Here is a 12,675-nt window from a genome sequence, read left to right as displayed (position 1 = left end):
TCTAGGGCTGCCCCAGCCCTGAGTCTCCCACTCTATAGATGTGCTTTAGAGAGGATGGGAGGGGCTGCAGCTCCCCTCCCTCCTCTCTCCCTGATTCATACGGGAACATTTCTGGCTGTTCCCCTTTGTCAGGGAGCGAGGGGAAAGTGCACAATTTGCTCCATTCCTCATTCTGGCTGCAGAGTGCAGTGGGCAGATGAATCTGGACCTGTCCAATCCAGGGAACGTGCACCCCTCCTCTGGCTGTGCTGGCTGGAGCTGCAGCAGCCATGGAGAGGCGCTTCTCACCTGGTCCCAGGCTGCTGTGGTGAGAGAGGGCTGGGGTAGTCCTCTCTCGCTGGAGCCACCTGCATGCTTAGCCCCGCCCCAAAGCAATGATTGAAATGGAGGATGTACATCTCCATTGTATTTTCCAATAAAACAAAAATTGAGTTGAGTTAAGGACCCGAGCAATGCCAAGTAAACCTTCTAATATGTTATATTTGTAATGTAACTTATTGCTATGACTTTAGAGACAACAGCAACTGATCTGACTAGCAACATAGGATGCGTGGGAGGATATGGGGTATATGTGCCCCCCTAGATGGGTCATATGCCCCTCTAGATTTTAACTGCTGAATCCGGGTGGCCTCACTTTGTTCCCTCTTTCTGTAGGCATGGGTCACCTCTGGACTAGACATCAGCTTGTTCCTAGCTAGGTAGATGGTTAACTAACAGTTCCCATGACTGTGAAGACAAATGTTATATGACACCTACACCATTATATGGTATTGAAAAATATAGAAACACTTGTACATTACCTACACATTCTATTTTACATGGTCTAATAAGAATAACATGTCATTCCTTTAAGGGTACCCACTCAAAGCTGTTTTCAATTTTTTTTTACCAATTATATTACATAACACCCCACTTTTTAAAGGAGAAGATCAACCCATCTTTAAAATAAAATACACCCTGCTTTGTGAGTTATGGGAACACTTCCATTAACTTCTGACTCTGCCACTCTTTAGCAATATGTTCTATTTTACAATATTTGAATGAACATCTGCAGTATCTCTCAGAGGTATTATGTAATGGGTTTCTCTGATCCAATTAGCTGGCAGGAATGATTTGAGAGACCTGTGGGAAACAGGAACACAGAAAGCAAAAAAATGAGTATTTCTGTATGCAACCAGTTTTAGAGGAGAAAGGGAATGCTATGTGAGAGATGGGGGGACACATTTCTCTCTCTATACTGTAAATAGATGAGCCTGAAAATCTAGGTACAATGTTGAAAAAGGCGAATTTTCTAATATGCTTTCCAATAACTTTTGAGAGGTGGTGGCCTATGTCTATTTCATCAAACCACTGCACGATACATTGGAAGTTGTACCGGTAATAGGACAACTCCAAAGTCTTATGGGGGAAATATCTGAATGGCATAGGGATAAAGTCTTATTCTACAACTCTTATTAACCCCATAGGCCAACAACTTCATAGGCGGTAAGTTATATGGACCCGTGGAGACCTGACACCAGAAATTCTTGGTCCAGTGCTGGGCTCCACAAAAACTGAAGCAGAACACTGAGACCCTGGCCCTGCTCCCCCCGGTGAGAGGGACGCACATGTCAGCAGTGGAGGTGAGCGAGTGGCTGGAAGCTGCTCTAACCCCGCTGCATTGCCAGCAGGGTCACTGGAGCGTGGCAGGGAGCACATTGGGGGCAGCAGCACCCAGACATCTCCAACTTCCCAAGAGCCACTGCCAGAGGAGGGTGCCTCCATGCAAGTGGGGCACTCCCCCTCCATACCCTGTAGTGCACTCCACTCCCTCCTGAGCCTGCACCCTCTTCTCCCATGTCCCCATCCCACCCCAAATTCCCTCTCCCCCTCCAGTCCCCAAATTCTCTCCCAGAGCCTACTCCCAGGACCCCCACCTTTTGCCCCAGGCCACAGCCAGCATGCATCCTCCCTCCCAGAGCCTGCCCTGTGCACCCCATCCTGTACCTCAATCTCCAAATTCCCTCCCAGAGCCTGCCCCCCTTAAGTCCACACATTCCCTGCTCCAGTCCAGAGCCTGCACCCAAACTCCCTCCCAGAGCAACACACCCTTCCCCCACCCACATTCTTAGGCAGGCAGTAGGGGGAAGAGTTTGAGTCGGGGAGGGACGCAGGTTCTGGGCATTCTGGGCATCACAAACATTTTTGCAAGCCTGCCACCTCTGCCTGGCACTTTCCACATACAGGCCTCCCACAACTGTGGTCCCACCACAAAAGGAGTGGGGAGGAAGTAGGTTCATGCCCTGAACTCCCTTCGTTTTAGCAGCAGAGCAAGCCAGGCACATCAGTGGGAAGAGCATACCACCCCAGAGAAAGATGCATTCCACACAGTTCCTGTGAACTCAGGGAAACTTCAAGGAACTTTGCCTTCCTAAGGCGCACTCTCCCCCTGAGCTTACACCGCGGCTGTGCAGCTCCATGCCACACCCAGTGCAGGACTGTGTGCACTTTGCACAATCTAGCCCGACGTTTTTTCATCATTCCAGATATACCTCATATTGTGTAATGAGTGATGTTAGAGGAACATGACAAGTGACATGATGAAAAGACGCAAGGCACAAGGGCCACTGAATCGATCCTGAACACAGCTGAATTGCAAGCATGGCCAGCAACACACTGTGTTCAGTTAAATCCTGACTGTAAGTTCTCAAGAACTGCTGAGAAGCTTTTATCTACATGGCCATGCTAAAGAAAACGATTCCATGTCCACTAGTAATTCCCACTTATTCGTTGAGAATTCTGGTGCACAGTCTAGTAACCACCATGTGGGAGATCTGAGCTTGTTTTCTTGCTCCTAAGCTGGCACGTGAAGAAGGAAATACATTTAGCCTGTGAGGGAAAGCGGCACCTCACTGCAAAATGGAACAGCAATGAGAAGTGTCTGAGTAAGCCATACCCATCCCTATTCATCTGTTAGCATGACTTGGGGTTTCAAGTGTAGAGGAGTGATGGGGAAAGCGGAAGGACACAAACCCTGCCTGCTCCAAGAGGGGTCTGAAGGACCGCTGTGAAAAAAATAGAACTGAACAGACATTGGCCAAACTGGTTTATAAACTTCTTAGGATTAAAAACATGATTAACCCAACAAGGTTTGCCACCCAAAGTTGGAACTCTGATTAGTTATTTGGTAAAGAAAAGCCAAATCAAAAGGCAAGTATTTCTGTCTATATCTTCAGTAATATCAAACCACTAAACTTGCCGGTTACTAATTATAGAAGCTCCAGTCTGTTGACAGCCCATTCTTCCATTTACCTCTTTATACTGCAATTGCACCAACCAGGGATGAATAATACACCATATCAAAACAACCGCATTTAATTTGCCAAGACTACCCTTAATTCCAATAAGCGAAAGAAAGATACCATTGTTACCCGAACGTGGCCTCTAGCTGATTTAAGGAAACCCTACTGTCAGAAGTCAAATGAGTCACCATTTTTGTACTGCACAGTAAGTGTTTTAGTTTATATAATTATACCCGTATAAGCTGTGCAGTGATTGGTTTCCATTCCTGAGTTCACCCTTAAGCTTCCCTAAAGGAAAGGTGTCATTCATGATGAGAAACTAGTTTATGAATCTGCAAATATGCAGGCAAGAACGGAGGACCACATATCTTCCCTTACTTAAAACAAGCAGACCCACCGAAGCTCCCTCAGCAAGCAGGATCATAACCTGCTTAGGTAACACTTTTATACTGTAAAATTAGCACCTAGTCAGTTTTTAACATTTGCCACTGTGGTATTAAGGACACTTCGTATTACCTGCAGCTACTATTATAATGTCAGCTAGTTGGGTATGGATCTTCAGCTGCTCTTTTGGAGTATATCTGTGAGTAATCGTCACTGTAGCATCACCTGTAATGTACAATATTCACAATTTATTGTCATTTATAAAATTCCCACAAAGTATTTATTAATATGTGTAAATGACTCAGATATATTTCTTTTATGATCTGACCCCTTTTTTCAGGATATGCAGAATACCTTGTTTGCCTTCCCACACATACAAAGAAGAGCAAAGCACATAACTCTCACCCTTAAACAACTATACTTGCTTTATGCCTTTCAACAGTGTGGACTAAATTTCTTCCTGGGTTAATGGTACTGCATTTCATGGAATTGCATGGGAATGAATCTGGCCCTATGTGGTATGAGGTTAGCATTTTAAAGACTCTTTCAATTATCACAACCTAAAACGTTTGATATAAGGGGATTATGTTTATAATTTCTCCTCATCTGCTTTGGGTCATTTTTCTCTTTGCGCCTGCTGTCCGCCTCTCCTGCCATGCCGTGGCACAAATTCTGAGGGAGAACATGGATTTCTCTAGTCAACAACTTGAGGCAACAGCAGAGTTACCTTCATGTCTCTGCATTTCCTGCAGGTCTGAGTTTAGTTTTTAAATATATGTTTTGGAGAGGTTAGAATATACAAAAGGGCAACCAGTGGTAATTAGCAGCAACAGGAACAGCATCCATTCTTGCTGATACTTCCCTTCAGATTTGTAAATGGTTCCTCACATCGGAAGGAGGCATCCAGGGCTCTATGGATCGCACGGGGATTGCTGGGAGTTATGACAGCAATATGGAAGCCTACTGTCAAGGATGTTCTGCTTACAAAAAACTCTGCCCCAGCTACCAATGGTTTCATGTTGGAGGCCAGTGCATGCAGGCCTGCCAACAGGGGGAACAAAGGGGCAGTTGCCACAGGGCCTGGTGATTCAAAGGTAGAGGCCAGAGCTCCAGGCCCTTTAAATTGCTGCAGGAGAGCGACATGCTCCGGCAGTGCTAAGGGCTGGGGGGCAGTTGTGCCAGGCTCTGGGAAGCGCTGAGGGCTGACTGCCCTTGGTTCCACCCCTTCCACCCTCAGCCCCCTCACTTCCAGGAGTGCAGAGCCAGACTTGCTCAGGGGCCCACGGAGGCTGTCAGCACCACTGAGCACATGGAATATTCCTGTTGATTGCAGTGGCCCTAGTAGATTTCAGAAAGGTGAGGGATTTTTTTTAGAAACCTACATACCCCAAACAATTAACAACAGTGTTAAAATTCCTGTTGGGCTGTCTTGAGAATGCCTGTCACTTTGCCCACTTAGGGAAGAAATCAGCCAGATCAAAACACATAGTATTATCAAGTGAAGCACCTTGCCTGTGCTATGCCTTCCTCTCCTAAACACCAGGAGTAGCACCAGGATAGCTCGTCTCATACTGACCAGACACATATTATTCCATTAATAGAGATACCATAAAGTAGGAAAGAAAATGCCTCCCAAATCTCAATTTCTGCTCCCCCCCATTGCTTGTTCCACCATCTCCGCTCCATCTACTCTCAAACAAAGAGCTGATCACTCATCTGTGCTAGAGACAATAGGAAGAATTTGCACACATGGCAAATGGAGGCCTACAGTCTTTTGGCCAAACTCAGAAGCTCTGGAGACCTGTTCTTGTATGGGTGTATGTAATTGGGCCAGGACAGCACTTGCATGGCTCCTACTGCTAGCTGTTGGACTCTATGACCTCCTGAGGTCTCTTCCAACCCTATGATTCTAAGTGAAAAGCCATACTCTGTGTGGCTCCTGACAGAAAACCTGAGAGCATCCCATCACGCAAACCTGAGGACGTTTGTGAGCATGGGAACCAAGCTTCCTGATTGTCTTCCAAAAGCAAGGAGATAATTGGGAAAGCAGTGAAGGTAACAGTGAGCAAAGTAGACTCCTCCAAGACGCGGCACCGATGCCAGCTCTCTTTCACTTTGCTATCTTCCCTGCATATGCTGAACCTGTTTCACCCTATGTTTTTTACCTTCCATCTCCTCTTAAAATTGTAGATGATAATTTTCACTATTTCAGCCCCTGCCACCTGCTCTGACCCCTCAGGAGCATGTATTGTTGACTAAATCAGCACCTCATCTCATTGACACACTTTTCTTCCTTTGCCTTCAAATTACGCCCTCACTGGATTCCTTGCTCCTCTTCCTGATCCATCCTTCTTATATCTGCCTTAATGTGAAGATCACTCCCTCTTCCAGTACATGCCTGTACTGTCTGTGCTCTCCCACAGGAGGAGTGAATCATGAACACTACAGTAATTGGCGGCAGGGAGACACCCAGAGTGTGGGAACAGTTTCATTGAATCAGTGGACCAGAGGAGCTTACACAGATAATTTAAAAAGCGGTTGCAAAACCCACCTATCTGTTAAAGCTTATCCATAACCAATGTTAAAAACAAACAGGAGAAAAAAGAGAGAGCCAAACAAGTCCAAAGGAAACAAACAAGCATAAACTCACAGAAACTGGAAAGGGTGAATCCCCTATTGTACCCTCTGGACATTAGCATACAGATCTGATCTAATTGCTCAGCACTTAGATTTTTTGTTGATGCGGTCCCTGGGGGGGAAATCTGGATAGCTGGCTAAACATCATTCTAGGTGACAGGAAATGGACAGAAAAAAAAATGATTAGGGGGTTAAAGAGAGGGTGGATGGTTTCCATAATCAAATTCTGGATCCAAGGACAAAGCCTGTCTGCAGCTGACTTTGATTATTTCACCCAAATTGCAGAAGAACCAGATCTCCTCTTAGGAAATTAGCACTATGGGTTTCCATGTTCCCCATTGATATAAATGGTCCGCATTGACCCATAATTGCTGAGACTTCAAGAGAGAACACTCACTGCTTCACATTGCCAGGACAGTCTAGACTCTGGAAAACAGCCTGAGGTACAGATGCTATCCGGAATGAAAGAGCTTTATGCTGGTACCAATCATTCCCCATTACCAAGTGCGGGAACTGATAATGCTGTGGAGCTACTGGAATGTGTGCAACACAACTCCTACAAGCATAAGTCATGCCCCAGCTGAGCTGCCCCTACCCCTGATCTCAGGGCAGCTGAAGCTGGAGACGCACCATTTACCTCAACCCCGGCCAGCTGCTCACTACAATGCATCCCCATCGCCCCTTCCCCATGGCGCTGTGGAGAGGAGCTAAAAGGTGGTGAAGCGGCACAATGAGCTTTGTTCCAAAGGACACCTCCCCCCTTCCCCATCAGTGGCGTAGAGCGGGGGGCAGTTGCTCTAGAGGAGGCGCCAGGCTGGGGTGGGAGTGCACAGCTCCACACGGTGAGCATGGCGCTGGTGGGCCACTTGCTCCCTGCAGACAAGCCGCCGAGGCAGGGCCAGACAGCGGGAGCGGGCACTTCAAAGGTAGGGTTACTATATGTCTGGTGCATGGCCCTGGGGGAGTGAAAGGGCATTGGGTTAGAGTGGGGGGGGGGGGGGGAAGAAGGGGAGGCTGGGAGTGCCTGGCTCTGGGGGTACTTTTTTTTTTTTTTAAAAGGTTGAAAAACACTGCTGTAGACCTGTCCTCTTTTTGGGGAAGATCAAAAGGGACAAAGCTACAGAGGAGGAAGTATCCATGTTGCAGCAATTGGAAACCGCTGTCCCCAGTTCCCATTCCCTTGGAAATATAGACTCTGACATTACAGAATCCAGAACCGAGAAACATAGCTGTGTAGCTGAAAGAAGAGCTACCTTTGCAACCAGAAATATGGGTACAGTTCTCATTAGGATTTTAGAAAGCAAGACTTTATACAGCTGAAAAGTCTCTCTCCTTCCACACCTAGTTTCATCAAAGAAACTTTCTCTGAAGACAGGAAATGCCAGCTTTGCTTATGAAAACAAAACACACAAAAAACAAAAATCGTTCTCTCATGTACTTAATCTCACAGCCTTTTGAGCTACTGGTTTACTGGCTGTAGATGCTGCAAAGTCAACAATAGGCTAAAAACTTAATAATCTTTCAAGGATGAACATTGCAGGCTTTCCCTAGAGCTTCTGATGAAGGATTTGTCTTTAGGCAATCCCTGAAGGATTTGTCTTTAGGCAATCCCTAAAGCAAAAGAACGAGGACTTGGATTGCACAGAAGTTACCACAAGACTTGTATGAACCTAAAAGTAGGGAGCTTTTCTGTTTATTTTGTGGTTCAGTTAAAACAGCATATTTTCTATACGCCATTATATATTTTCTATACACCATTATCTAACCTGCAAGAATAAACGTGTGTGTGTGTGTGCGCGCGCGCGCATGCACATGCGCACTCTTGTGGGCTGGTGGAGTGATTCAGCAACAAGTCTCTAGGGAAGAATACAATTGCCTTTCCAAGGCCTATGTCAACTTTCCTGTCAGAGAGATCATATAGGGAGGTGTCGCCATCTGCAGGACAGAAGGATTTCCAGAAATATACCATTATAGTTGAATCCAGTACAGGAAGAGAGACCCATAAGTCTGTAAAGAATTTGTATCCATTTATCAAAACTTTTAGATATGGGAGACTCCTCATCAGGAACACTGATACAAGCTAATCCTGACTGGATGAAGCTGAACAAGTTTTTGTATCTCTCTACAAAGATAACTCTGTGTCCCTAAATTTTTCAATGTTAAGAGAAACCTGTCAATCTCTAGAAAATAACAATCAGATTACTGATACCATCCAGTTTTACATTCCTCAAAGATTCATTGTTTAAGGATTTGCATTTATTGTAGTGATTGGGTTCTTAGGATGAAGAAGAAAGCCTTTTAATGTTTCTACTGAAGGTCTATGGCAGTGGTCCCCAACACGGTGCCCGCGGGCGCCATGGCGCCCGCCGGGGCATTTGTGCGCGCCCACTGACAACCTGGGTCGGCCCCGCCCCCGGCGCACTGGAGGCGCGGGCCCCAGGCATGCGACACGCACCGGCGCCTGGTGTGCTCTGGCAGCCCCAGCCCCGGGACACATGCGGCGCCGGTGCCGGCCCCAGGCGTGCGGTGGCGCCGGTCCCGGGCGGTCCCGGCCCCGGCCCTGAGGCACATGCTGGCGCTGGGTGCAAGGGCATCCCCGCCCCTGGCGTGCCCCAGGACGCACGGCCCCGCCCCCGGGCGCCCGGCGCATGAGTGGCCCCACCCTCCAGGTGCCCGGCGCATGAGTGGCTCCACCCCCGGGTGCCTGGTGCGTGAGTAGCCCCGCCCCCGGGAGCCTCTAAAGTTTGGGGACCACTGGTCTATGGATTTGTTTGGAGGTTTTTGGGAACAGATGTCTTATTCTTAGGAGAAACTGAGAGTAGCTGTTTTTACTTTTGGCCTTCACCCTTATTGGTGGAGGAAGATTTACTGTTGTCAGAGAAAGAAGCACTCAGGAGAAGTATGGACTTGGACTTTAGTGAGATTAGGCAAGGAACGGGGGATGTTCCAACAAGAGACAATAAATTTTTTTTTTGAAATGTGGTTCTGTACTTAACAGTGGCTGCAAAAATGACATTGTGGGGGCTAAATGCTTACTGTCCTTAATTGATTGCAGATAAAATGGAGAATTTTATAAGTAAAAAATATGCATTTTTTAAATGTTAGACCTTCAAGCTCTCCATGAGATCGGAAAGACAGGCTTTTTTTCTTGTCTCCTCACTCATCATCATCTGGGATCACCTGAAGAAGTGGGCTGTGCCCACGAAAGCGCATGATCCCATCTACATGTTTTGTTAGTCTTTAAAGTGCTACCAGACTATTTGTTGGTTTTTTTAAGTTTATCCTGTACAGACTAACTCAGCTATCCCCTGAAGCTTCATCAGCATCAATTACTCTAACCCAAAATGGCGTGCATTTGGATTCGAGATGTTCTTTAACAACAAGTTGCTGTATGCTAAGTGGGTCATCCTGGGTATGGATGGTCTTGGGATATCACTGTGAAGTTTTTGATTTGTCAAGTAAGTGGGTATCACTGCAAGAGGAAAATTCTGACTACTATCTTACCTTTTTTAAGTCAGAGGGTAAGAGGTAGTTGGTCTATGTGGATAGCTTCAAGTATTGTATGACAAATTATAACCCTGAATATAACCAGGAAACAAACACTTTTTAAAAGGATTTATACCACTATATCATTTCACCACAGTTAGCATATCCACTCTTGTTTACGTATTAAAACAAGGAAAGTGTATATAAGCAGTTTGAGATTTCAAATTAAATAGAAAATTAAATGAAGATTCCAATAGCAACTCTCTTTTTGCCCTGATAATTTGAGCATTGGATAACTTGTTTACAATGCAGTAAATACTACAATATTACACACAGGAACTTCACTTTGTTTTATAACCAAATACTGTATATGAAACTTGTTGCAGATTACAAATATCTATTAAACTAGACAGAGACATTAATTATCTATGATGTGTACACTGAATGCTTCTCCTTCCTTTCCTCTTACTGTGTACATAGTTTAAATCCCTATTTAATGTTTCCTGTATATATGTAGCCCATATTTTTGTCTGTGTGAATACACATTTGTGTGTGTCCTAAAATTCTTTTCATCGCTTTTTTTTTTAATTTACACACACACACACACACACACACACACACACACACACACACACACACACACACACGGGCTGTCTAGTAATTAAAAGTTAATCATGATTAATCACACAATCGCTCTTTTAAACAGCAACAGAATACCGTTTATTTAAATATTTTGGATATTTTCTACATTTTGAAATAAATATGTTTTAATTACAACACAGAATACAAACTGAGTAGTGCTCACTTTATTTTTGATGAGCAGATTTACTCAGCATTGTCTGGGTACATAATTCAGGAATTCCATCTAGTGTTTGTTTCTTCATTCCTATGAACAGTTATCATTCACTTAAAAAAAACAAAACCCACAAAAGGGGCAAGAGTCAGTTTGGTTTCCAACAACATTTTCTTCTAGTTTTCAAAGCTTAAGCATTGATATACGGGTGCCAAGAGCACTACTCAAAATTTCTCCATTTTACCTCTTTTCTGTAAGGTTTCCTGTGAAGTAAGCCTATTTCAGGTTCATCCTATTTTTCTGGCTCATCTTGGATCAGTCTGTCAACATTTGCTCAGTTATGTACTTTTTAAGGACTGCACTTGCTTTGGTGATTGGTTTTATGAGAAGCAAACAGAAATGAGACAATCCCATTCCAGGCACATCCAGTTTTCCTGACACAGCCAAAGCCTTACACCGCTTTAAATTATTAAAGAAAGCTATATACTGAATTGGTGGACCTAGGTCTTACCATTTAGGAGGAGCTCTTGATCAAACAGACAAACTCTCTAAAATATATAATAGATTTTACAAATATTTGCACTGTAAAAAACAAAAGAAATCGTATTTTCCAAGTCACCTCATACAAGTACTATAGTGAATTATCTATACTGTGAAAGTTGAATTTACAAATGTAGAATTATGTAAAAAACTGCATTAAAAATAATACAATGTAAAACTTTAGAAGTGGGCTGCGGAACTTAAGGCCTGGAGGCCGGATACAGCCCCTGGGTTGCCTGGCTCTGGGCCTCCCATCAGCATTAGGGAGCTGGTGCTGACACTCTAGGCCCCCCGCAGTCTTCCCATAGGCCCTTTCCCCCAACTGATTTTTCTGTGGGTCAGCGGTCCCAACCCAAAAAAAGGTTCCCCATCCCTGCTCTAAAGCCTTCAGGTCCTCTCAGTCCTATTTCTTATTCAGTCAGTTGCTTAGACAACCAAGTATGGGTACAATTTGTAGGAGATAATGCTGCCTGCTTCTTGCTTTATAGTACCACATGGACATGAGAACAGGCATTCACATGAAACTTTAGTCGCAAGATATTTATGTGCCAGAGTCACAAAAGAATCATGTGTCACGACATGCTTCAACCAACATTCCCAAGGACATGTGTCCATGCTGATGATGGGTTCTGCTTGATAACAATCCAAAGCAGAATGGATCGAAGCATGTTCTTTTCATCATTTCAGTCAGTTGCCATCTGTAAAAGGCTGATTTTATTTTTTGGTGGTTAAAATTTTAGTTTCCACATGGGAGTGTTGCTCTTTTAAGACTTCTAAACATGCTCCTCATCTTGTCCCTCTCAGATTTTGGAAGGGACTTCAGATTCCTAAAACTTGGGTCTAGTACTGTAACTACTTTTACAATTCACAAATTGGTATCTTCTTTGCATTTTGTCACATCTGGCGTGAAAATGTTCTTAAAATGAATATGTTCTGGATCATCATCCAAGACTGATACAACATGAAACATATAGCAGAATGCAGGTAACATAAAACAGGAGACATAAAATTCTCCCCCAAGGAGTTTGGTTAAAAATGTAATGCATTATTTTTTTTAACAAGCATCATGGAATGGAATTATGTCCTCTGAAATGGTGGCCGAAGCATGAATGGGCATACGAATGTTTAGCATATCTGGCACATAAATACCTTGAAATGCCGGCTACAAAAATGCCATTTAAACTCCCGTTCTCACTTTCAGGTGACATTGTAAATAAGAAACAGTCAGCATTAGCTCCCATAAATGTAAACAAACATGTTTGTCTTAGCAACTGGCTGAACAAGAAGTAGGACTAAGTGGACTTGTACTCTCTAAAGGTTTACAGTGTTTTGTTTTTGAGTGCAGTTATGTAATGAAAGAAAATCTGCTTATGCAAGTTGAATTTTTATACTAAAGAGATTGCACTACAGTACTTGGAGGGATTAATTGAAAAATATTAATGATCATTTTTAGAGAACAAATATTTGTATTGTGTTGTAACTGAAATCAGTATTAAAAAATGTAAAAAAACCTAAAAATGTTTAATACATTTCAATCAGTGGTTTTCTATTGTT

General features: G+C 44.1%; 1 protein-coding gene across 3 annotated transcripts in view; it reads right to left on the bottom strand.

Annotated features, from left to right (window-relative positions):
- The window catches only part of MTHFD2L (methylenetetrahydrofolate dehydrogenase (NADP+ dependent) 2 like), a 62,122-nt gene that overhangs the window by 11,776 nt on the left and 37,671 nt on the right, over positions 1-12,675 (bottom strand). For 2 of the 3 annotated variants that reach the window (XM_075929375.2, XM_025185810.3), the window contains exon 6: positions 3,798-3,890. In XM_075929375.2, the coding sequence (XP_075785490.2) occupies positions 3,798-3,890 (93 nt within the window). Of the gene's footprint in view, positions 1-847; positions 1,123-3,797; positions 3,891-12,675 lie in introns of those variants that run through there. The other variant, XM_075929376.2, reaches the window with a different exon arrangement.

Source organism: Pelodiscus sinensis, chromosome 4 (assembly GCF_052426305.1).
Source record: "Pelodiscus sinensis isolate ZL-2025 chromosome 4, ASM5242630v1, whole genome shotgun sequence".
Lineage (NCBI taxonomy): Eukaryota > Metazoa > Chordata > Testudines > Trionychidae > Pelodiscus > Pelodiscus sinensis.
The sequence above is the reverse complement of the archived record's forward strand: the minus strand, read 5'-3'. Positions and strand labels throughout refer to the sequence as shown.